The 25,665-nt window shown below is 43.0% G+C and overlaps 3 protein-coding genes across 16 annotated transcripts in view; 1 reads left to right on the top strand and 2 right to left on the bottom strand.

Moving 5' to 3' along the window:
• Window positions 1-4,616, top strand: part of HERC1 (HECT and RLD domain containing E3 ubiquitin protein ligase family member 1) — a 107,763-nt gene extending 103,147 nt beyond the window's left edge. For all 9 annotated transcript variants that reach the window (XM_072346006.1, XM_072346011.1, XM_072346010.1 and 6 more), the window contains exons 74-78: window positions 280-356; window positions 756-1,008; window positions 1,204-1,356; window positions 2,325-2,630; window positions 3,525-4,616. In XM_072346006.1, the coding sequence (XP_072202107.1) occupies window positions 280-356; window positions 756-1,008; window positions 1,204-1,356; window positions 2,325-2,630; window positions 3,525-3,710 (975 nt within the window). In that variant the 3' untranslated portion in view covers window positions 3,711-4,616. The remainder of the gene's footprint in view (window positions 1-279; window positions 357-755; window positions 1,009-1,203; window positions 1,357-2,324; window positions 2,631-3,524) is intronic.
• A 2,014-nt stretch (window positions 4,617-6,630) lies between these two features.
• Window positions 6,631-10,018, bottom strand: FBXL22 (F-box and leucine rich repeat protein 22). Of its 2 annotated transcripts, none has more exons than XM_072346014.1 (2): window positions 9,549-10,018; window positions 6,631-7,075 (listed from the first exon to the last, which is right to left on the bottom strand). In XM_072346014.1, exons 1-2 carry the CDS (start codon window positions 9,974-9,976, stop codon window positions 6,730-6,732), a joined length of 774 nt encoding a protein of 257 aa, XP_072202115.1. In that variant the 5' UTR covers window positions 9,977-10,018; the 3' UTR covers window positions 6,631-6,729. The 2 variants fall into 2 exon arrangements, with proteins under 2 accessions (XP_072202115.1, XP_072202116.1); XM_072346015.1 differs by having other exon boundaries at window positions 6,726-7,043.
• A 1,467-nt stretch (window positions 10,019-11,485) lies between these two features.
• USP3 (ubiquitin specific peptidase 3) overlaps window positions 11,486-25,665 on the bottom strand; it is a 70,550-nt gene continuing 56,370 nt past the window's right edge. For all 5 annotated transcript variants that reach the window (XM_072345457.1, XM_072345458.1, XM_072345455.1 and 2 more), the window contains 11 exons: window positions 24,414-24,495; window positions 23,229-23,311; window positions 22,661-22,774; window positions 21,989-22,102; window positions 19,229-19,375; window positions 17,746-17,852; window positions 17,495-17,575; window positions 17,026-17,144; window positions 16,760-16,873; window positions 16,577-16,644; window positions 11,486-15,097 (listed from right to left, as the gene is read on the bottom strand). In XM_072345457.1, coding sequence (XP_072201558.1) covers window positions 14,932-15,097; window positions 16,577-16,644; window positions 16,760-16,873; window positions 17,026-17,144; window positions 17,495-17,575; window positions 17,746-17,852; window positions 19,229-19,375; window positions 21,989-22,102; window positions 22,661-22,774; window positions 23,229-23,311; window positions 24,414-24,495 — 1,195 coding nt within the window. In that variant the 3' untranslated portion in view covers window positions 11,486-14,931. The remainder of the gene's footprint in view (window positions 15,098-16,576; window positions 16,645-16,759; window positions 16,874-17,025; window positions 17,145-17,494; window positions 17,576-17,745; window positions 17,853-19,228; window positions 19,376-21,988; window positions 22,103-22,660; window positions 22,775-23,228; window positions 23,312-24,413; window positions 24,496-25,665) is intronic.

Below are 25,665 nucleotides of genomic sequence, written 5' to 3'. Positions count from 1 at the left end.
AAAAAAAAAGGGTGTGGAGTTTAGGACTTCTGATTGTTTCCAGAACAAGTACCAGCAGCGTATCACAGAGGAGTCACAGTAAGACAACCACTGTAGTCTGATGTAAAGGCTTTTGTTTCTTTACCTTAAATATTACACAGGAATGTTTAAGTAGTTATCATCACTGTAGTGCAGTATTCTTTCTTGTAATGCATTATATAATGTCAGAATATTTCTCTAATGTGTCTGTTGTTCCCAAGTCTAAGAATGTTTTTTTTCTTGTTGTTTTTGTTTTTTAAGGAACTTGAAACTGGAGTAGTAGACCTGCTTATTCCTTCCCCAAATGCCACAGCTGAAGTAGGCTACAACAGGGATAGGTAAGTTATCTATTATTTCTTTTTCCTGCAGATGTTAGTAGGTGAAAATTAACTCTGTTGTTGTTCTTAACCAAATGATGATACTTAATGATTGCCCCTAGTGTATGTTGTCCTCCAAGCTGAGATGTTACTTCAAGGTGAAGAAGAAGGCATGCTTGTAACACAGACTTCCTGGATTGCAGAATTGAGCATAGCATCAGGAGTGTCGTGATGTGCTGTAGGGATTAATTCTGCCCATCCTGGTGTCCCTTATTTCAGCTCTTTAAGTTCATCATTTTACTTGGATGCCCCTTGCTGATAATTGTGTTGGCAGTTACTGTGCAGTGCTTAGAAATACTTGGTCTTTTTCTTCTAATGAAGCAGCATGGAAATTACACTGTAGCCTTCAATGTCTTTCAGGTTTCTCTTTAACCCTTCAGCATGTTTAGATGAACATCTGATGCAGTTTAAATTTTTGGGCATTCTCATGGGTGTAGCTATTCGTACAAAAAAGCCATTAGATCTTCATTTGGCTCCAATGGTCTGGAAGCAACTTTGTTGTATCCCACTCATCTTGGAGGATTTGGAGGAGGTAGATCTGCTCTATGTGCAGACCCTCAACAGCATTCTTCACATTGAAGACAGTGGGATTACTGAAGAAAATTTCCATGAGGTAAGTTATAAACGTGATCGCTTTTAGCAGATTGACGTTAAGACTGCTGTTGTTTTATTGGGATAACAAGGACTTAATACACATTTGGAATTGTTTGTGATCTGAATTTAACTCCGGATGACTGATAGTAAAATATTAAGCATAGATCATTTGAGTGACTTAAGCTGAACAAAGATTTTCTGTTTTGCATAACAGATGATTCCTTTAGATTCGTTTGTTGGCCAAAGTGCTGATGGCAAAATGGTTCCCATAATCCCTGGAGGGAACAGCATCCCACTTACCTTTTCAAACAGGAAAGAATATGTGGAAAGGGCAATTGAGTACAGACTTCATGAAATGGACCGTCAGGTAAGAACCATATTGTGACCCTCTCCACCATGGTTAATGTGAACAGCAGGTTTTATTTATGTAAGTTTCCATTTCGTATTTTTCTGCACTTTGGATGGGTCCACAAGGATTCTTTTTCCCTTAAAGACTTTTCTGTTTTGATTGCTTGTTTTAGGCCACTCCTGTTTTCCTTAGCAAATGCATCTTTGATGAAAGTGCACTGGAAATAAGAATTACTCTTTCACTAGATTAGTGCCATTGCAGCTGTCATCCCGTCTAGGGAAACTCTGCACAACTGTACTTGCTGTGCAGTGTCACTGGACGTCGTAGCAACATATTCTAACTGAAGTAAATACTGTGGACAAACATTGGTTTTTAACACTGTTTCTCTACTCCTTTATCACTGAAACTAAAAATACAACGTTAATGGTTCTGAGAAGCATTAATTGTCTATTTTCTTAGTTCTGTGCATTTTGTCACTTGCATAGTGAAGCTTGTAAAAGCATGAGATATGCTAATTACTTGTTAAGAAAATTATTTTTGTTTTACTTGATGTATGGACACGTGCAGAATATTGTTACCTGCACCAGGAAGATAACTTTCTCAGCAAGGTTAACCAAATCATGTCTAGGAAATCATGTCTAGGAAAAAACAGCACTTTGTTTCGGCTCAGATGTATGAGATCTACATCACTTTTTGGTTTAGCCATTATTATTTGCGCTAGTAACTTGCACTTTAACTTCTTTTATATTGTGTCATGTGCAATTGCTATTAAAAATAATTATAGTTTTGTACCTTTCATGTTCTCCAGAATTTTGAGAGAGGACGTAGTAGTCCTTATAGGGGAAGCGTATGTATTTGGCAGCTGTTCTCTCCTTTTACCCTGTTCCTCAGCAGATATGTTGCCTCTGCATTCATTTGGATGGTACAATAAGTGATAGAGGTAAGACGATTCATTTCCTGTGTTTCTTCTGTGTTTTGGGCAATAGGTGGCTGCTGTAAGAGAAGGAATGTCTTGGATTGTTCCCGTTCCCTTGTTGTCTCTTCTGACTGCTAAGCAGTTGGAGCAAATGGTCTGTGGAATGCCAGAAATATCAGTTGAAGTTCTGAAGAAAGTTGTGCGATACAGAGAGGTTGATGAGCAGCATCAGCTGGTGCAGTGGTTCTGGCATACCCTCGAGGAATTTTCCAATGAGGAGAGAGTGCTTTTCATGAGGTTTGTGTCGGGAAGATCTCGATTGCCAGCCAACACAGCTGATATCTCTCAGCGATTCCAAATAATGAAGGTTGATAGGGTAAGATGCTGCCTTTTTTATTCTTTTTTTTAATATTTATTATTACCTGTATTTATTATTCCTATCTAGCTTAATCTGCCCTTTGGCAATAGGAACCAGGTTCCCATAATTGTACATTTGCAGTGTAAGCTTGGAGTAGGATATTCCCTGAGGTATTAAAACCAAGGATTCTAATTGCGGAGGAGCCGGAACACTGCATGAATTGGATATGAATTCAGTTGGTGCATTCACTGTAATTCTGTGATTGGAGGTCGAGGCTCTTGCACGAGGAAACCAAACCTCTTCTGGTGTAACTTGTCCACGGTTATTTTCTGTTCCATTTCCTTTTTTCATTTAGTAGTTTTTACTCCCATAAGTTTGTCATATGACCATTAACAAACTCTGAAGTCTGAGTTTTGCAGTATGTATCCTTGAAGTACATCACATACAGGATGCCTATGTTTTGCATTGTGTCACTGCTTTGGGCAGTGAAAGCACATCCTCTAACTGTAAGACTCAAATATTTGGGCAGAGGTAACAGTGGTTGGACTGTCATCTTTGGTTGGGTGTCTTTCACGTCACCTCACGGTACGACACATAAATTTGAATGTTGTTTGTTATCATCCAGAGGGTCACTAAATATTGTGATCAAAAGTCCCAATAGTTGCATTTCCATCCTGAGCTGAATTAGGTCACAGAGCAGTTGATTTAACAGTAGTTTGGCACACGATTCAGGAGGAAACGGGAGATGTAAGTAAGGGATGTTAGTCTGCTTCTTAAGAGTAATATTGAGGTGAACTGAGAAATGCTGGGCGACAGAGGCAGGGAAGGTGGAAGCAATGAAATATGGATATGTTGCGTTTTTTACTACATTCACAAACTTACCCGTGTCCCACCTTTTATCCATTTCCGCAGCCTTACGACAGCTTGCCTACCTCACAGACTTGTTTCTTTCAACTGAGGCTCCCACCTTACTCCAGTCAACTAATCATGGCAGAGCGTTTGCGCTATGCAATCAATAATTGCAGGTCTATAGATATGGACAATTATATGCTCTCCCGGAATGTGGACAATGCAGAGGGCTCAGACACAGATTATTAACATTCTGTGAACAAAATCATCTTCCTTTCACTGCAAATAGTGCCCTAAGTCCAATTTGTTGTTGACATAATTTTATGGTAACCATAGATGTTTTAGGAGCATAAAAGCAGTTGTTAATAAACAGTGGCCACATTTTAGTTACTCTAAATGTAACAAAAAATTAGATGTTTTTATTTTTTTGTGATTGTAAAAAAGAAAAGAAAGAAAACAAACACACAAAAAAAGAAGTCTGATCGATAATTTTTTTCTCCTTTTTTTGGTCACTTTTGATAAGTTTGCATGGAGACATTTGGGTGCATTTTTGTTGGGAATAGTACATTTGTAAGCCCTCCCAGTGAACATGAAGGGTTGTACATTGTGTATAATTGTTCATTAGCAAGGACAGTTTTACATGAATATTCACATATTTATTTTGTTCTAATTTGAATTGCCTGTGCAGGGTTCCTTATGCAGAGAAAAATAAAGTCAATTCGAGAATTGGTTGCTTGGATGCATTTGTGAATCGTGTATTGGTTTATTCATTCTCCATCCTTCGTTTTGCCTCAGGAATTGATAGCATTACCATGTTTAGTCAGGATGTGATCTTTGGAGCACCCTGAAATGTTGATCTGCTGTTGTCTGATGGGTAGGACTGTGCCCTGCGTTCTTAATGTCTTTGAGGCTGTGTTCAGGTGTACTGCTATTTATACCATGTACTTCAATACAAGTTACAGCTGTACGTGATTCCCTCTTGGCTTTCATTTGGACACTTTTCCAGAGTGTTACTAGTTGACAGTAATAACATGCAGCCACTGTGACTCACAGACAGTGCCAATAAATGAAGGTGGCAGGATAGTGGTTGGAGCTGTGGATTTTATATACATTCCGGGTGTCTGCCTTTGATTTTAGTAAACCACACGTGTTTGGTATCTGTTGCAGCTGTGATTGTTTTATAATCAGCAGAATTTGGTAACGTTTGTATTTGGTTAGGGCAGGGATGTGCTATTGCAAAGAAACATTTATTCACTGTCTTAGTAGGAACCAGGCAGTAGCACGAAACACCCAGAGGGGCCCTTTACCCAACAGTCAGGAGAAGGAGGGTAGGGGCACTAAAGTCAGACAAGTGTAGTTTCCTGCTGCTTCGTGTTTCAAATTGGACTGAGGTTTCCTGCATCTCATCAGTGTTGTGGAGGAGTACATTCACATCTTGGTTTAAATTTTAGGTGTTGTGTATATATATTTATGTATATATGCACTACAGAAAGCACTATATTACTGTATGCTGGATCTCCTCTATGTCTTTTATCCTTTACCAGTTTGCCAGCGTGTTCAGTCAGATCCAGAAGGTAACAGAACTGTACCTGAGAATTCAGTTTTGCACAGGCTGTGTGTTTTGGTTCTCGGATAACGAAGGTACCTTTAGAGACAGTTAGCAATTAAGTGAAAAGGGGATGCTGATGCTTGTAAATACAGATGTTCATTAAACAATTGAGCGCAATTCCTTTTTGAATTACCCTTGTCCTTTGCATATTCTGTCTTAGCGTGATTTAATCTAAGTGCTTATATTTATTTTCTCCAGCTGTTTTCACTGCCGTGGCACTGTGCACGCATTCCTTTCAATCTGCTGTTTGGCTTTTCTCTGTTGCTCAGCCATCAAAGTGAGACTGGAATTGTGTTCACTCTTACTGCACAGCACTGCCTAGACATAACTGCACTTGAAGGTAAAGAATGCACTGGCTCAGCTCTTCTGTCCATTGGAGACAATCTGAGAAAATTATGTCAGTTTAAGAGTAATTTACATATGCGAACATCTTTGTGTAGAAAAAGGAGAGTAAATATTACCAGCGTGTATCTGCCTTCTGTAGTACAAGTCATGTATACTGTAGTTTAAGTCATCCATAGCTATACTGAGGTATACACACATACATGCAGTAAAAAATGCATGCAGCTCAGCCTTGTAACTTGCTAATGGCAGAGTTGCTGCAGCAGGCTGATGCAGGGTAGGCTGTGAGCTGTTTCAAAGCATCATCACTTCCCCTCTGCTTTTTAGCACTGGATATGTCTGACTGTAGCTGTGGTAAGAAATGCCTATCGGAGGTAGGAGCAGGTGTGTGACAATGTGCTCATTTAGTCCCCTTACAGATTAATGAAGTGCAGAACGTGATGTGCTTAAAGCATTAAATGCTACTTGTAAATAGAGGAAAACAGCTTGAAGAATCTTTGTCACAAATACTGTGCTGGAGAAGCAATGTGTAGGAAAGTACTTAAAAGCTAAAAGCCTCATTCTCTTGTAGAACATGAGTTCTATTTGCAGCTGTTTACTTTTCACTGTGTACGTGCAGCACCTGCCCTTTCTTTACACTTAACTCTGGAGCACACGCATCCTCTCATTTTCTAGGGCTGTTGCTTCTTGAAACCCTAATTTGTTTCTGATCCTGTTTTTAACCTGGGATGATTTCTTCTCTCCCTCCTGCATATTTCCAGTCACTTTTTCCTTTTATTTCTCCCTCCACGTACCTAAGAATTACATGAGTAGCCTTTCTGGGCTATCAGACAGCTGCCTGGCACTTTTAAACATGCGGGCAGACTGCAACAGAGACAAGATGAGCACCCAGTCCCTGAGACAAAACTCCTCTTGGACCCAGCAGTGCAAGCATTGGCTCAGCCACCTGCCCTGCAAGGCACAAGTGTCTGTCATGCAGCGGACTTAGTTTAATTAGTTCCTTTTTGTCCCTTACTGCCAAAATGATCTGTGTTGTCACAGGGAAAACTGGGAGGTTCTTCTGGTTGTTGCTTTTCTCCAACTCCCATTTTTAGACCTGACAAATGCAGTGCTGCGTTGTGTGACATAAACCTGATTTTTCAAGGAACACCCAAAGCTGAAGTGTTCTGTCTTTAAAAGGTGTGCGAATTCTTGCCTTTTTCCAGTGAACCCCTTAAATAGAAAATGTTTATTTGGACTTAAACCAGAGTGCAGTACCCATGGGTAGCTGAAGTAGCGCTACAGCAGAGGTAAGTGGAAATCAACCATCCGTGTAACTTAAAGCTGAGCCATTTTTCTAGACAGTTTTTCCGACACTGGCTTTTTTTGTGGCTTACTGTCCGGAATCATGTTAGCGCTTCGCTCTGCTCTCAGTGTTACTGAAGGCCGTTTCTCCTTAACTCTCTCCAGCCCACTCTGCGTTATGTTCCGGCAGAAATCCACGTGGAGGGTTTGCAGTGATCCCCCATAGAGGATCGCTGCTTCCAGCGTCCGGTCCGTGATCCGCGCGCAGTTTTCCAGTTTGAGTGTCTTGAGGCTTGGGCAGTTCTTGAGGAGAAGCGAGAGGCAATCGTCTGTTACATGGCCGCATCCTGAGAGGGTCAGAGAGAGCAGGTTTGGACATCTGAAACGTAATTGTCAAGGTGAGACGAGGGAAGGATAGATAAGATACAGAGCTTGGAGAAGCTGTTGTCTTGAAGAATAAATACTAAGTTGGAAAAATACTTCTTCAGGAGGGGGTAAGAAAGCATGAGCAGGGAGGGGCACGAAAAGGCCTTAAAGCTCAGCTTTACCTATCACAGCGCTTATTTATCTTCTTCCTTTGCTTTTCCTGTTGCTGTCAACACCTGCAGCCCAGTCCGCACAGTGGAAAAGGGGAAGTGGAAGCATATGTAAGCTGATGAAGACCCCTGTAGGGGTCATGGGTTCAAGTCGGAATTGGTTTGTGGACGAGTGAAGCTTTGTGGGCAATCTGAGTGTAGGCACGTAAGACACTTGTGATTTTATGGGGATGTGTGTGTGCACTGCAGCTCCTTGGCTTTACTGAGTGGGTGCCAACAGCTCCCTAGAGCGGGGTTTGTTGATGTTTGGTCCCTCCACAACTCATTCATATAATTGCAACTGGTGCTAACTCTAATGTTAAACGACACAGAAAATTGAAAAAAAATCTTTTTTAAAAAATAATAATAATTAAAAATTATGCATGTTGTTTATGTAGAGCTGAGAAAGTGCAGGGAAGTCCTATTCCGAGTCAGTACGTTTATGATATACACTGCCTGTGCAGGCTGCTTCCTCACTGCTCCGCTTTTGCATCAACCCCCCCAGTCCTCCTGTATGCTGTTTGCTCTCTTGCTGGCAGCTCTCTCTGAGCAGCAGCAGGACTTCTTTAGGCTCTGCTGTTGACGGAGAGTGATTACAGCAATGCTGATGCTGATCTTGTTAGACATCAGTGCAAGAGTGCCAGCCTACCTGTGCCTGCAGCAAAACGAAGCACTCCTGTCTAAAAATCAGTGCTCAAAGCCTGTACTGGGTTTCGGGTGTGGTGTACAGCAGTGGGGCAAACAAGGGACAGTTCTTTGCTATGGCTGGACAGCCATCACTGCAGCATATTCTTTTTTACCTTAAAAAACAGTACATCCCTTCCCACACACTGCCCCCAAAAGCTGCTTGATTTCTCCTTTAGAGCAGAGCTCACAGTGAGGTCACACCAGCCACGTTCTCTTCTTTTTGCTCTTTCCATGTACGCTTGTGAATAGTTAGAAAAATGTGTGCAAGTGTTAAGGAAAGATCTGACAGATCCATCTTGCACAGTTTCATCTACAGAACTGATGGATGTAATGCAGAAAGCAAAGGTTTCCTGGTGCAGTGCTAGGAATTCTGTTGTGATGCTCTAAGAGGGTTGCTTCATAGACTTGGGAAGGCCAAAATGCTGAGAGGTGGCTGCTGAACTTGGATGGAATCCTTGCTACCCTGCCTTTGCATTTTCTACAGCTAATAATGCATCTTCATGTGTTTTGTAGAGGAGGAAGGCACGTCAGTGTTAAACAGAGCTGCGGTCTGCTGTCCTTCCTGAATTCTGATTTGTGATGGCAAAAACAAGGAACTAAGTTAAGTGTGGCATCGTGGTAGACGCGCCAGTGCCCCAAATGAGGGAACATTTATCCCCATTCCCCTCCTTCCTAGGGACAGGTGTGTTCACTCATGGTCTGTGGGTCGTTAATCAGAAGTTCATCAGCTGCTGTCACACCTACTTTGGAATTTTTCTACTTAAAGTTTGCATTCTTTTCTGATCCTGTATTTTAGCCCTTGGCTGGACACTGCCCCACTGCTGGTTCTCACTGGCACCCTGCATTCTGTCACTGTCCCGTTTTGTTGGTGGCTTTAAAGTGTTTGTTCCAAACAGGGCTTTCTGCTTGGCACACTGTGGCACTAAGCTGGGGGCTGGCCGAGAACAGAGGTGTGCTGCTCCAGCTCTGAGCTGGCCACTGCCGGTCCTGCTGCTACTGAAACGCACTGGGATTGGTTCTAACTTACATTTGCTCCTTTTGATGCAGGTTAACACTTTTTTTCTTAGCTTCAGTGCTACAGAGCAGCTCTGTTAGAAGAAACAATGTGGTCTGAGAGTTGTCTTTCCATAGTGGCACTTGTACTGTAGCTTTTAACACCCATAGACAGACAGATATGGTTAAATTCCAGTAGTAAAGGAATAGTGTTTAGTAATTATACATTTGCAGTGTGAAACCATGCCTTTTGCTTAGGGACTCCCCCTGGACAACGCTCTACATTGAACAAATGGTCCAGCTGAGTTAAGCAGCTATTTACTAAACAGTATTGCACTTTCCAGTATTAATTAAGCATTCTTCCAATAAAAGGAAAAAAACAAATAGGCTTAAGGAAAGACAATAAGAAGATGCACTATTGGCACTATCAGATCAACAGTAAAACCCCAGAATCAAAGCGCTCTCTGTGCCCCGTTTGGGTCAGGTAGGTGGTACGGAGGTGAGTCCACCGTTCTAATTGTTGTGGTTTCAAAGCAGCTAACGAACTCTTACAGTAATGCAGAATTAATTGCACACCCAAAGCACACACATACCTACCTGCTGGCAACTGCTAGCAAAAAATCAGTGACAGTGTTCTCGTGCCTGCTACAGAAGTCTTTCTGGAAACTGTTTTTCATCCAGTCCTCAACGTTACACACCTTGACTCTCTCTGAATACCAGCAGATGGACAAGTATTTTAAAGCAGGTCCCAGGAGAAAGTTGTGCTTCTGCAGTTCCACTGGAGAGTTAAAGTTCAGTAAAGACCAAAGCAGGGGATCTTGAAAGACTTCTAGCAATCTGTGACATGTTTTTGCTAAATTTTTCCTGCTGTTTTTGTCCAGAAAGGAAAAGAGATGCAAGAGGCATTCCCGATTCAGCTGGGTTATATGCATAGCCCTTGCAGCGCTAGGGAGCTGACAGTCTCCTGGCCTTGGAATGATGGCGGTGCTGGAAGGCGCTGGGAGCCCCAGAAGGCTGTTGCTCATATATGGTTGTGGAATGGTGTTTATTTTTGGCCCACAGCTGGTGCAGAAGTTAAGAATGGAGACAGGATAAGGACGTAAAGACGCGTGTTTGAAACTGTTGTTCTGTTCCTTCGAGGGAGTGGAATGGGATGAAGGGAACAGCAGGAGCTGACTGTCACAGAATGCTTCCTTATAAGGGACTTATTTATGTATTTATTTATTTTTAGGCAGGCCTGTTACACTTGCAAAGAGCTCGTGCTGTGTTAATGAATGGGAAGGGGCAGAGGGTGGTACTGCTGTAAGAGGAACCTCTGCCAGCCTCTCACATTCCAATGTTAGTTTTAGCATAGGGTAATGTGGTCCTTTTTCATTAATTAATTGTTCTAAGGCTGCACTTCAGCCTCCTGTTCAGGGATGGCCATGAGGAATTTAAAAGGCTTGTTCAAGGAACTTCACTAACAGCAGATGTGGGGTTGGAATTAAAAGCAGTGATGATCATTGACTTTCTGTGTTTGTGAACAAAGCAAGTGTTTGATGGCTCACACCCACCTTCTTTCTGTCCAGTGACATCAGGGTTAAATAGAACCAAAGTTCTGCTTCTACTTTTCAGTCTGAAATGGCAGCTTGAAACTGAACTCAGACAAAAGAGGAGAGTAAAATCTATGTGCAGTCAGTGGCAATTTGGTTACTTCTGATCCCTGCATGATGAGTAACGCACATTCCTTGGCCACAGCAGCTCAAAGGAAACAACCAGTGGGGTCTGTGCAGTTCTTTAACGGTAGTAATTTTCTTGTGTAAACGCTAAGCTGTGCTTAATGACGGCCTTTTTGGTTTCATATCCTTTGTCACTGAGCATTTTCTTTGGGCTTACTTAAAGGGGTAGCCCTGCTTCTTCCCATGCTCAGATACTGGCTATGGCCAGTAGCATCAGGACTTGATCAAGCCACAGAAGAAGACAAGAGTTGATGATATCACATACCAGGTAAGCCGGTCACTGGAAAATAGCAGCTTATGTGGTATGATGCTGGGAATTGTTCTGTGTTTTCTCATACCGGCTTTTCACACTCACGGTCTCTCCCTACCTTGTTTTCAGTACTTACCTTCACTTTTGAAAAGGTTAAAATAGTTGAGGCTGCTCCAGAGTCGTAATAAACACAGGAATGTTAATTTAAGGGAAAAACATGAGCAAACTCGATTATAGTCACCGCTGCTGGGAGGGACACTTGCAGCACACAGAGGACGGACAGTATGGTCTGACCAATTGTAACAGCTGTTGTATGTCAAGACTTGGTGCAGCTGTGTCCTCTTTGGGTTTAAATACCAGTTGAAATAGTCTGCCACCCCTGCTCAAATTGGTGAACGCTAACAATACTCTGAAAGCCTGCAGAAGGACAAGAGAAGTTTCACTGCCTAAGGAAAAAGAGACGCTTTAATGGCACATTTTCCATAAACACTGTGAATGAGATAAGGTATAATTCACATTCATCCTAGAAATGCTCCAATAACACACAAGATGAGCAGTCAGTGATCCTCACTGAAAATTACACACAATTTTAATGGTAAACAGTTACAACTATGGCACTACAGTACTTGAGGATATCCTAAAGCACACTGGAATCAGTTTTCAAGGTGCTGATTACCTCATCAGTAAGACACAGACACATCAGCAATGAAACACGGGGAGGCTGCTGAACACCGAGCGTCACGCTTTGCACTGCTTTAGCAAAATCCACATAATGGCCTTCTGCTTCTCAAGCACGTCCACTGCCCCTCCCCACAGGTTTTAAACTCGTCTCACACAGCTGTTAACACCTGGAAAAATCCCTTCTGCCTACGCCATGAGAAGGAGCTGTCAGCGCTGTAGCAGTCTGCATAATGCCGCACTAACTTAAATGCTCACCATGGCAGAGCAGGAGTGTTCGGAGAGCTGGGCATTCTGCAGTTCCGTCTGACTGGTCAGGCTCCAGTTGTACACACATGGCTAAACAGTGACTGACAAAAAAGGGTAACCCTCCATCAGACAAATTTGGGTGAAAAACATGGCAGTCTCCAAACTGCAGAGAGCAGCTGCTGCCTGCAGAGCAGTCACAAGCAAGACAAACTCTTGCCTGTTTGCATGTACTATGATCAGCAGTAAAGTAGAAACATTTGGCTTAAATGAAACGAGATATCTCTCCCCTCCCACAGGCTAGTAGATAAATATAGGATATACAAGTAAGGTTAAAAATGTAATACTAGGCCAGGTGCAGTAAAGGTTACTGGTTCAGTGCTTACTTTTTTTTTCTTCTGACACCACACTGAATAGAATACAGTGGATAAGCAAAGTTCTCCACCAGGAAGAGAAATACTTGTGTTGCCACAACAAACTGTTCGTGCTGTCCATCTGGTTTTGCAGTGGGAGAAAGTTAAATTAGGAAAGGGTTTACAATGTATTTGTCCCAGGAAAGCATATGGCTGAGTCCGTACACCAGGTGCTGCAAGAACAAGGCTGATGAGCTTGCACTGCGTCCCCATGGCCACCTCCGGCATGGAGACCATGCTGGATACCCTTGCCCAAGACCTTACTTAATGTTACAAAGAAAACGTTACTGAAAGTAAAATGTTTCAGTGAGAACTTGGTCTGACCCCCAAAATGAACAGAAATAGAAGCTGCTTAAAACAAGTAAGTGAATGGCGCTGAAGATTACAAATGAAGTTCTTACAGTTACAGAAAGGCACATTTACATCATGATAGTTTGCAGGAATGCTGCGCACACTTGACTCCTGCAGCTGAGCTGCTTCTGGCCCACAGCTGGTTGGGCAGTTTAAGGTTTGTATTCTCCAGACTAAGATGCTAAAATGCAATGCAAGCTGAGCAGCGTGCAGACATAGATGGAACTGACTTGACGCCCCAGCTGGGAGCAGCAGGGCTGCGCTGTGGGGTTTAAATGCTGTAAAAAATATTTCACATCCCACACAGCAGTGCAGGCTGTCAAGTGTCACCATCTATCCCAATGAGAGCAAATTCTGCCTGTGTGGAACTGAGGAATGGGAGGTAAACTATCTGCAGTTTAAACAAGAGTGCTATTTACTGTTTCACTCCAGGAGACAATAGATCTGTATCTATAGATATGACTCCCGTTAACATATCAGATAATCATTATAGCTTTTTACTACTGTTCAGTTCACGAATTCATACACAATCAGCAAAACAGAACATTTTCTGCAGCTCTTGCATGAAGTCAGTCAGTCTCACCTGGTTGAAGGTCTGAAACAAACACGAGGCTGCCATTTGAAAGGAACTCACCTGACTGTGATTGCTCTTTGTATTCTGTCTTGTGTACAACTACCAGGTAGCCCACAGCAAGGAAACAGGAGCTCACCCACCTGCACTAAGGTTGAGCCACACAGTACAATTTGTGGGGAAATTTGTGCTGCATTCTATGTCTTTTTAGAAGCATTAAATGAGAAGAGTGCTCATGTGTGCAACTTCAGTTCTCGGGTGTTTTCAGGCTCGTATATTCTACTGCTACTGTGCTCCACGTGAAGGACAACACTATTCTTACCACCAGGCTTTTCACATTGCAGGAGTGTCCAGTTACTGGCTGGGGGCTACGAAGGGTGGGGAGCAAGGAAAGCACTGAAACGTAGCATTTGTTTTCTGAATCCCTGGGTTTCACAACCAGGTTTTTCCTGACCAGCTTTTCTAAATCTCACTAGCAGAGATTACCTGACTGCCACTATGCAGAGGGAGAGTAGAGCTGAACACTTTCAACAGCTGTCTCTTCCTCCATTGCACAGTCGGGTCTTACAAACTGCATGATGCCATTCTGGGTCAATCTTGAGACTGGAAAGGAAGATCCCACACTGGGCTAACGAGTAACAGCTACAGCTTACCAGAATGTGCTCCAGAACAAATAGTTCAGGATTACCCACCAGGCTGTTTTCCTTTAGTTCATAACTGAACTGATAGAAATTCACACCAAGCATCTTAAATTCCATCCGCTTCCTTTCCGTTTCGAGTGAATACAGGCACTGAAGCAGACAAGATACTCAGACCTAAGGCTGTTCTCAGAACCCCACGCTTAAGGGCTGAGCTCCCAGTTCCCAGCTGGAAAGAGAGCTGAAGTCCCAGTGCCAGGAGGTCTCTGAGCTTTAAAGCAAAGAAGTGTTTGTGAGCAGCCTTCAGGATTACAGTCTAACAAAGAGGCAACTTTGAGCAATTCAAGTCAGATCTGAAAACTAATAAAATACATCAAGACAATTTACATGTTTATGTCTTAAGGTAATTTTTAGAAAAGTTTTGGGGGAGGGAAAAGCGTATGTGAGGAATACTTGAATTAATCTGCAGTATGGATACAATTGAACCAACTGTTTTTATTTACAACAATTCATGAAATTCAGCAGCCTGAATACACACCAATATAGCAGCTGTAGCAGCAATTACCTGGTCTACTTAATGGTGCCGCATCTCATCTCTTCTGCAGACAAAGAATGATTGGTCAGAGGTCACGGCTTACTTTCTTGCACAAGGTAAAACATTGTGTGCAAGCAATTCCTGGATCTATATAACAGCTGTGAGAGCAACACAGTTATAACTGCTCTTTGTGATGAGCACATTTGTCTTGCTTGTAAGGAGAACAGAAAGCTTCTCTGATGTAAATGTGCCTTTAGAAAGTGAGAACTGGAAACAGTAATATAAAAAAAAAAGTCAAATAACTAGGTATTTCATGAAACTATATATATATAAAAATTGAGTTATCACAACTAAAGCAGCAAATCAAAATCTGCTGAGGTTTTCTGGTATAACTAAAAAAAAAAAGTTAGTTTGTGTCCAAGTTCAGTAAGTCAAATGCTACCACTGACATGACGAAACTAAAACCCACGAGAGGAAATTGAAAAGTGCACAATGAAATTAATAGTCTTGGATCAAGTATTTATGGAAAAATGGAAATGTTTTGTCCCGTGGACTTGATAAGTGAGAATTAAAGGAGGTATTAAAGTTTATCTGATCCAGATTTGGCTTGCCGTTCCACATAGAAGAGGATGTAGGCCTTTGCCTTTACCACAGTCTCCTCGTCGGTCAGAGTTACAGTACTGTCGTTGAAATGGAACCAACGACCTTCGTGAGCTGCATACGCCGTGTAATGTCCAGATCCAACGCTGTCGGCAAGGCGGGGGGAGAGAGAAAGGACAATCAGAAAGAGATCAGCTCATCCTGTGACGCATTTGCTGTTAGGCAGTCACGGACTGCGAGACTATCAGGAACCAGAAGAAGAAAGGAACTGACAGCTCTCTATGGCAGATGGTACGATTCCTCCCTTCTTCATTTGAGGAGTTCTAAGTTCTCTGAATTACGGTTTCATGATGACTTAAACTTGGGTTTTCATATATAAATGCCACTAGCATGCCACTCATTTTGTGCAAGGCTTTCTTGTAATACAGAACTTCACAACTGCCTACCGGGAAGTCAAGCATTAGCTATGAAAACTGTACTGTGCTTTGTCTTTACTCACCTTGCCTACTGAGGTTTGGAGAAACATCTATATTTAATCAAGAGCACCCACAGCAAAACAAATACCAGACTACCGGAAAGAAGTCCCTCGAGAGCAGTTTAAGGCTTGGAGCCAAGTCTTGAATCTAACAGAATTTATCCCCTCAATTTTCATCCCCTGCCACTCAAAGACAAGGCCTGCTCTCACTTGTGTACACTGCTGCAACACACGTTTAATGGTTCCAACCATCTCGTTTCTGTTCTAACCACAGCCAGCTCTCCCTCCACATCTAGTTTTCCTTGGACCCCAAAGCACCCATCAGATGCACTGCAGCGCTACAAAGGCTGCCTTCCAGACTCTTGTCTTTTAAGGTAGCCCACCCTCTATTTCAAGCACAAAGAGGGCTTCCGTAGGCAACATTTCATTTAATTTGAATTAAATTTGGCTATCAACAAGGATTTGATTAATATGACAATTTCTTAAGAAAAATCCCTTCACAGCCAAAGAGTGACCTCTCAGAACTACAGCTTCTTCCCTGGACAGACGGTTGTTTTGTGACTACTACGGTTATTCTCAACATTTCTGCCCAGGGTTGGGAAACAGGAAAAAAAACCACAAGAAAAATCAAACCTAAAGAACCCACACCCAGTTTTACTTGATACGAGTACTACTCAGCTTTGTGGCACACCCATTAGCGTTCACTTTGAGGTTTTGCTCCTGTAGGAGAGAAGACAAATACAGAGCGACTGCTTTTGCTGTGCCACTCTCACATGTGTTCCAAACGCACTGCCATAAATGCACGTGTGCCTTTCAAACTGAAGGGAAAAAGAGCTTTGCTTTATAGTAAGAATGTCAAAATGAAGGGCTAACTTCTGGAAGGGCCCTTTATTCACCGTGTTAGTTTTAATGCTTTTCGTTCTTTCACTTTAGTGATTACTGCCAAGGGGAACTCACAGGAATAACTACATCGTAAATGCATCTGTCTGACATTATTTCAACTTAGTTCCACATAAGCTTGTAAATTACTGTGTGCTTCCACCAGCAATATATACAGATACTCAATAGGAGAGGAAAAGCCTTAAATAAGTCAACATGTAATTCAGTGGGGAAATCTCTGCCCTGAAGCAGGCTCACTCCATGTACTCACCCTGAACCATGATGCACAACAACAGCTGCAAGGTCATAGAGACAGCTTTCTGGGCCGCTGTTTTCAGGCTGCAGTTAAAAAGACAAAACTCTTCAGATTTCGGTAATACCTGCTGTAATTTGTAACAAAGACATACATGGTGGAGTAAATTGCTCTAGGAGGTTTCCATGGGAGTCTCCATACCTCCAACAGGTAACATTTCATGTCTAGGCCTCGTAAGGGAAACTCAACGTATGTATCGACTTTGTTTCTTAGATATGCTGTCCAGTGAAATCGTTTCAAGTGTAAGCATAGCACCTATGGGAGTAATAAAATAAAACAGATGCATTAGAGGAACTGACTGAACTTACTGTGACCTAATGGGAGGGCTGGGTGTTGGTCTAGGAACAGCTGAGCAGCCGTTTGCTCTGACACGCTGCCCTGCTGTTACTTTTCATGTTCATACAAACCTTTGGTAGTTTCTGAATCCAGAATTTTTTGGTGGACTTCTGTTTCTTTTTGCATTTATGACACATGTAGAGCTCTGTCTCATCAAGTTCTTCCAGGTCTGTAAAACTGCGCAGACAGTCTAGAAGCAGAAACAACACGCACACAGCTCTAAATCTAGATTACAACAAATGATCCTTGTAGCTTAAAATGCAGCAAACTCAGCAACATCCAGGTGTGCCTGCCTTGCAGTCCGACTCGTTAATCTGCGGTTGTGCACCAACAACCTGCAGCTGTCGCACATCAGCAGGTTCCGACACGCAGCGTTCCCTGCTCCTTACAACAAAGTGGTTTCTGCACCTTTTTCCACTACAACATCCAGTAAAATCAGACAGCAGGTGCCACCAGGTCATAACCCGGCTGACAGCCTGGCTCCCAAACAGGTGACCGTCCGCCCCGGTTGCTGTTAGTTGAGCTCACCGTCCCTCTTACCTCGTAGTGTGCACATTGGTCCGTTTTCTTGATTTTTACTACGTTTGTTTCTGAACTGACTTGGAATATCTAGCGAAAGGTCTGGGGAACAAGCATACAGGAAAAGCTTCAGGGCAGAATAAAACAGTGCTTAATCCTTCCATACCAAACCCCTGGTTCAGTCATATGACATGTGAATGAATCAACGTTCAGGTCTGGTTTCCTACCTTGTATCACCCACTCCTCATTTATTTTTTTAAGAGCCATCTTACCTAGGAATGGGTCGAACTTTCTAGATTCTGTTCCACATATTAAGCAGTTGACTTCGTTTTGAAGAATGCCTCCAAAAATGGCTGTGACAACAGTAGAGGCTCCATTTCTAGGCAAACCAGAACACAGAAGTCAGAAATCTGGTTGGGGCTTCACTGGTAATGCCTCATACAAGCACTTTACCACTCATAGCTGCTGCACAGAATTTAGTCCACAAACAGGGACTGTTCATCCACAGGGCTTCCATCCATCCAGAACTGCCCACTGCAGGCATTTAGCTGCTGCAGCGCTTTGCCTGCCTATCAGTGCTTCGCCTATACCTTCACAAGCAGAGCTGATATGAACTGTAAAGCAGAAGGAAATGGCTGCCCAAATAAATGGGCACTCAAGAAGTGAGTATTCACAGCATTCTCACGCTGTAGCCACTAAAGCACATACGACCACGCTTTGAGAGAAGGCAATTCATGCTACCATATTCCAGCTCTCCATGCTCCGAACAGAATTACTGCACGTATCCCCCGGGGGTCAGATACGTTTATGCTCATCCTGAAAACAAAACCGGTTTACTTCCCCAGCATTCTTTAATTCTGAGAGCAATTTTAGACACTTGTTTTTTGGGGAGCAGATTAGGGAGCTGCCTACATTGTCCTCATCTGAACTGAAAGGGAAAATTCACTCAGCTTCTGCTCAGGGAACCCAAGGACTGAACTGACCTGACTCTCCTTCCTGAAGGAAATTAAAATGCTTCCTCCTTGGGGCAGCTTTAACCTGAGAAAAAGCCCACCTGGAGGAGTTCAGGAAGAGCTGTATTTTAAGAGCAGAGTGTGGCTGGTGACCCTGCATAAAGCAGGGGGTTGAAACCAGATGATCATTGTGATCCTTTTCAAACCAGGCCATTCTATGACTCTATGAATATGAACATGCAGATGAGCGCCTGTTTCAGGACACACAATAACATGAAAATCAACGGAGGCAGGAAGATAATAAAAAGCCAGCAGCTGTAAGTGTCTGCCAGGTGATAAACTACAGACACCACCTGCAGGGAAACTGCCTCAAATCCAACAGAAGCTGCTCTGGCCTCTCTCTAGTCTGCAAGGTCAATTTAAGCATACAGGTACTTGGTAGCCTTTTTGCCTCTGTATTTTTGAAGCCATCTATCACCCTAAAAGAAGATAAACCCTAAATGCACACATATTAGGAACTACACAGATCTTTCCTTCTAATAGCACTGAAGTCTGTTTACAACTTACTCTGTATGCGCATGCCCAGGAAGAGAGTGCTCATCTGAGGGCCCTGCTTCCTTTTGAAAGGAAGAACATCCCATAGGATCTCAGTCCGTGCCCCCGCAGCTTTGTAACTGTGAGGTTACACCTTTGCTAAGGATGGCTCAGACAAGGAAACATGCACTTGAACTTTCAGATCTGCCACCCAGAGCCATACAAAGGCACAAAGGTACTGGAGAAACACTCAGAAAACATTTCTTACATGCAACATTTGCTGCTCGCAGTCAGGCTGGAATTCTCTTGCAAAATTACTGAACGTGAAACACCATTAAAGCCACCCTGGAGTTCCAGGTGTAGATGGTCCAAAAGGTAACGCATGAACTCGTGGGCATCCTGTTGCTGGTATCCCCTTGAGCAAAAAGGAAACAACATCATCACCAAAGGTTTGGGCTGCGTTACTGCAAGACAAAGCACGTCACTTGGAAGAACAGATGTTTATTTAGCAACACCAAACAGGATTTAAAGAGCTACGTGCATTGTGAAGCAAAGGCTAGGCCTCAGAAAGGCACACTGATGTGCACACAGACCACGACCTTTGTTCCTTCACGGCACCATCACTGCGCAGCTTCCTCCATAGGGAAACTTCTAAGGTCAGTTTTATAATGGAAGAGCTGCTGCAGAGCTGTTACAACGCAGATAACGGGGTTCGGCCAGCACTCTGCTCATCTCCACTCTGAACATCAGTTGCGGTCCACGTACAGAAGTCTCAGAACTGCTGCCATTCGAGGACATCACCAAACACACTGTGCTGTGCCCACGCGGTGCTTTGGCAGGTTCAGTTTCCTCTCCTGCCCGCTCCCCTCCCACTGACACAAGGAATTTATTCTGTGTTTGGTTTCCCACACGCACCTCTCGGTGGCAACACAAACTTGGAAATCATCAGGAAAAAAGCGTATTTAATACAGGTGTCTCTTGCCCATTGAACAGATGGAAGAATCATCAAACACAGCTGAAGATCACCGACAGGTATGATTAAATAACCTTTGGAATCATCCCACACTGCTGGCTGTGCTCCTGATGCACGGGTTTTACTCTGGCACACAAATCAGTTGTTTATAGATGAATGATCCTTTGTATTTGATAAAAAGCTCAAGCCTAAAAGCAGCTCTTGAAAGGACTGTGAGGATGCAGACAAACACCCTTCAGCTGAAAAGCAGAGTTTCTCTGACAGGTTGTGTAATATCACTGACCTCCAGCCACCTGAAACAACTCATTCCAAGCCCACTGCTGACATCCCTTTTCCTACTGACAGCAAGATACAAGGAGGGGCATTTACTAGGAGAACAGAGCATGCTATTTATACAGCAATAAGGCTACAGAACATACATCTTGCAACTCAGCATGAAGCTGCAGGCTACTTTGGCACGCAGCAGAATGAAAGCAGCAGCTTAGTACAGTGTCAAGGAGCAGGACTTCAGCAGCAGAGTTTGAGCTCAGAGACATTTCAGCTACGCTTGTCATATAAGTCTCAAAAACCATCAGCAATATTCTCTACACACAGATTATACATGAGATGAGACAGAATGCCATGAGGTGCCCAAGCAACCCCTTCTTTCGTTCAGCCTTCTGTAACAAAGTCAATAACCTTCTGAAAGAAAAGCAGCACTCGCAGCCCTGGAGGCAGCCACGCGCCTTCAACAACTGACATCTCTTTAAGCTAAAAAAATCAAGTTTCCAAGTATGTTTTCCATCCCTGCTCCCATCACTTCATAAGCACAGCCGTAGCAGCCACTTTGCTGTTAGTAAGCTATTGGTTCCAGCCGCCTTTCCTGAGGCTGTATCCAGCTCCTCCACTCGACCTCATGAGCAGCACACGGTGCACAGCAGGAGGAACCGTCAGCTTTTACAAGGTACAGTCAAGCACTGAACAAGCTTCTCACTGGGCCATGCAGGAGCAGGGATTTCCGACCAGCTGACACTGCTCTCCATGTGATTTCTCATCAGTTACTCATGCACACCTTGCCAGCTAAGCGGGAATATGGGGAAAATCATTTGAAAACCCCAAAACAATATAAAAACACTTTCAAAAAGTCTGATAGAATCCACAGTGCTGAAAATTTGCTTGAGGAACTCAAATTGTTTCTTGCTTAGCCTATCAGGAATTACAGTGAAGACTGTAGTTGGAAAACTGATCAAAGACATCACGGATGGAGTTTTGGTCACCACACAAAACCACTGGTATTAAACTTCCTTGATTCTCTTAAGCCAACTGAAACTGCTAAGGCAGAATGAAACCACTTTCGTTACTTGGGCTACTCGTGTGTGTTCACAGCATCTTTTCAGCACTGCTAGAGGTGTAACAGATAACAGCATCTTTACTACCTGAGAACATGGAGCAACTTACCTTCATCACAATATATCCTAACAGGTTTCAGTGCTCCTTTGAAAGAGGTTCGGGGGCCAGGACAGGGAGACCTTGGAGAGGAATGATACTTCAATTTACTTGAGTAACCATTGTCTTTATTTTCTTTTTGTCAGTATGGGCACAAAACGCCTATTTTTATCATAGTCCTCATTTCACGTCCAACTAGTGACGATAACTGTGCTTTCAGAGAATCAAGGAAGTTTCACCCAGTACGTTTGCATTTAGACCTGCACATTTTTAATCGGACTACATCAGTTTCTTATCGGAACAAGCTTGGAATATGACTCTGATCTAAATGCAGTTTTGCTTCTTTGCCGCGAGGTACAAAAGTGTCTTAACAAACACTTTAGAAAGAGCATTTGAGATCTCTGCCATCTCCAACAGTGTCACATGCAGCATATGGTCAAAGAGTGGGGAGAAAAGATCTACTGGTAAACAGAAAGAAAACGCAAGTAAAGATTTCTTTTCCAGACGTCCATTTGTGGGCATACAGGAAGTCTGCATTCTCCATCGCCCAGATTCAGCAAGTTTGAGATCAGGACACCAGCAACACAAGATTGCAATAAGAATTAACGGGTTGTTTTTTAGAAAACTTACCTAAAATTTGGCATAATTTTCCAAACAACATAAAATAAGGACTCTGGACTAAATGCAGTTTGGCTTCCTTGCCATAGAGCACAAAGTGTCTTTCTGAATTCTTCCACCAGTGAACTGGAAAGAAAGTAAAAGCTGGTGATGAATATGGGCTTGCACTATAACTCCTGAGGGTTTACAAGCTCAGTGTTACAAATATCTCACGTTACCTTGGTTAAAACTGCAGTGACCGAGTACATTCCAGAACTTCAAAGAGTTTATGTCTAAAACTGTACCCATAACATGGACAGGGTAGGAAAATTACATGTCAGATACCAAAAATCAAAGTACCCTTCACCATTATGTCATGAAGTCTATTAACATGGTTAGCTCAACACTTGCTTAAACAAGTTACAAGCTCCAAACGGCACAACCAAATGTCACAACCACATGGCGGTATTTTAGCACTTCCTAACCTCACCTCTAAGGTACTCCAGCACTTCCTGATGTATTTGACTGCCTCCCCCTGCAGGACAAGGCTGACATGAGCCCACTGCTATTTTTCTATCTGATGAGAATAATCCTTTAGGGATTATTTTCCTATGACTGTAACACTGGCAGTGTACTGCAGCTCTATGAGTTGAGCATTTGCTGTTTTCATTAAAGTTCAGGGACAACAAGGAAGACTCTGCTTACACATTGTTATCTCCCTGGCTTCTGGTATGGTAAGTTCTCCTGCCTGCTGTCTTCCCATTCCTCAGCTCCACAGCAGGCAGCTCTTTGAAGTAACAGCAAAACTGCTGAATGTTACTGGGAAAAAAAAAAGGAAAAATGGATGAAATCCTTCAAGGGCAGAGAATAAGGGGAAGGTTATGGATCCTGGAGTCTGTTAGCTGAAATGCATGAAAAGAGCTTCACGTAGCAATGATAAATGATGGAACAGGTTTTTAAAATATTTTCTTCCCCAATACCAGAAATGCTGTAACAAATAATTATCTTCTGCAAATGAGTGAATCTGTAAATACCACCATCATCCCAAATACCTGAAACAACCACATTTTGGCTCTGCTTTGACAAACGGGTTCTGTGATAGACTGAGTTATCAGAAAGCATTCCCCAAAAGAAATGTCAGGCTGCAGCTGCTCAGGATGTTCACGCAATGTCATCTTCCACCTACTGATTCTACACTCTGCTACAGCAGCCCCAGGAATGGATTGTGCTTTCTCTCTGGCAAGCTCAGCCCTGACTGATGAAGAGGAAGTACCTGAGTGACTGAAGGATTGCATTCATGAAACACGTGTTCCCCAGGTTCCGAAGGCCTGTGGCACACAGGGCAGTGGTGCTTCCCTGGAATGAGGATGGTTGGTTAAAGACACATACATCCCTGCTCACCCACTTTCTCCCAACAGAGCTGCTACTGTTGTATCAACATGAATTTTAACAATAATTGACTACTCGGTTTGAAAAATGCAGTTTCAAAGCCAAAGCAACCCGGGCAGTACATTTTCAATGTCACTAAACCTAAAGACTTTGCAAAGCAGCAACTGACTGCTTTGCTTCTGCCACCCCTCCCCTCTTATTTCCATTCATAATCAGAGCTTCTTTGCTTCCCAGTCAATTACTTCTCATAGCTGAAGGCAGCCATTACTTCAGCTCCACTGCAATTCACTGCTGTGCTGCAGGGCAAAGGAGACAGCGCTCTGAGGGGCAAAAGCAAGGCAGTCACACAGAGCTGAGTCACTCTCTTCTCTCCTTCCCCCCTCCCTGAAATCTGCAAGAAATTACAAGGATGAGAAGATCCCTCAACTCTAACCGCCACAAACAGGCACGTGGTTTGGAGCATTCTTTGACTAGAAAACACTGTGCAGCTTTTCAGACAGGGCTGGACTGTGCTCTCCTGGGTACTGCTCCACAGACCAAGTCAAACCATCAGGAAGGTGGAACATGAGATGGAGTTCAGTCTTCAGAATATTTCACAGCTGCTTTGGAAAGCAAGTTTCATCAGTTGTTTCTTAGAAGTTTTAAAAGCTTTCCACTTTATTTTTTCCTAGTAACTACTTCTCCCTTACCCCCCTTTAGACAAAGACCTGCCTCTTTGCCTGCTTTCTGTGCTATAGAAGGAACAGAATAAATGCCCTGTCTGCTCAAAATAAAGTGAAATGAAAATAAAACCTTCTTTCTAGCAGTTTGTATCTCTGGGGTACTACCTGCTTTCCATCTCACTGATCCTATGAAACAAACAGAAGCTCAAAGTGTAGGCCAGCAGAGGTACGGCAGAGTATTAAGCTTTCCTTAGTGAGAAGGGGGCCCTCTCCTCAGCGCGGACGGGAGATGAGGTTGACAAAGTAAACCAGGGAGCAGCTGGTAGCCGGTCAAGCACTTTAAATCCAGGCCAACTATAAACCTCAAGAGGTTTAGCAAAACTGTGTCTCAGCTCTGTTATACTCACATTTACTTTTAGTAACTTGCTGTTCAGAGATGAGTTTTCCAATAGTTTTCTTTTCCTGTGTCTGTCTGATGTAAAGGCTGAACTGTTGGGAAGCAAACAAAATGTTACTTACTATAAAACAAAATCTTGCAGGACAACAGACAATCATCCCAATGTCCTAACACAGCTATCACATCTGCCATCACTTGTCACTAAGACAGCAGAGAGCTCCCTGATCACTACATATGCATTTCGTAGTCTGAAAATAGAATGCATAGAGTACAGATGCACATCCTATTTTCAGCACCCAAGTCTGAGCTAATTGTGTTAGTGTATGCATACTGCAGTGTGTGCCCTGAGACATGCCCTCGTTATGTGCCACCTCTGACCTGAAATAAGACCTCTTCATCTCCCGTAATCAAAGGAGCACTTAATAGAGATTTCCATAAAGTACTTCTGCCAGAAGAGTCATCCTGAACTCTGAGAAAGCTGGGGCAATCCGTAACTTATTGCACTTCTGATGTGTAACACCTGGGTAAGACTCATACAATGTCACAAGAACAACAAGCTTCTCTTTTCCACAGCATTAGAAATCAGGAGCCCTGATTCTGCCACTCAGGACTTCTCTCCAACAGCAGAACTGAAATGTGCTCCAGCTGTTAGGCTATTTTGGTTTTGATTTGAAAAGCCCTCCAAACAGTCAAAAGCTGCCATTACACACAATGGAATCCTCCACCGTGACATCTGCCTCTGGAGAACTACATCTCCCAGGCGTGATCTTCTGTGCCCACACAGCCCTACATCTCACTGCATTAATATTAACTTATAAAGGCACCAACACCAAGGAAGGACTCAGACACTCTCCGACATCACAGTAACTTCTCAGGAGTGCAGTTCAAACTCTGGGGCATTTAAATAGAGTGGGAAGCACTGCAGTCGAATGCACTTCTACTTCGTATCAGGGAAGATTTGCAAGCAAACTGAGAAAAAAAAAGACATTTGCTATCTAGCACAGGGCACAGCATCTGCACCACAGAGATTACAGTATTTACTTTCCGTGGCAGAGAGCCAGATAAAGCCACAGGAAATGCACGTTTCTTCTGTACAGTTTAAGCTGATGAACTTTTCTTAGTTTGTCTGCAAACTACACAAACACAAACTACTTCCAGCTGTGTTTCAGTTTCAGTTTCTTTGCTTCAGAAACAGCTTCTGCTTTTGATGCGAATCCTGTCCCATTCCTAAGGAACAATGTGGGCAAGAGAGCAAGAAAAGC

Source organism: Excalfactoria chinensis, chromosome 10, assembly GCF_039878825.1.
Source record: "Excalfactoria chinensis isolate bCotChi1 chromosome 10, bCotChi1.hap2, whole genome shotgun sequence".
NCBI lineage: Eukaryota > Metazoa > Chordata > Aves > Galliformes > Phasianidae > Excalfactoria > Excalfactoria chinensis.
This window is presented reverse-complemented; position numbering and strand designations above follow the sequence as displayed.

What these genes read in the sequence shown, in the direction of transcription:
- FBXL22 (XM_072346014.1), bottom strand. Translation starts at nt 9,976, where the DNA reads ATGAGCAACAGCCTTCTGGGGCTCCCAGCGCCTTCCAGCACCGCCATC. An exon ending in TTGCTAGCAGTTGCCAGCAG is followed by an intron (nt 7,076 to 9,548) that starts GTAGGTATGTGT and finishes ATTACGTTTCAG; the next exon opens with ATGTCCAAACCTGCTCTCTC.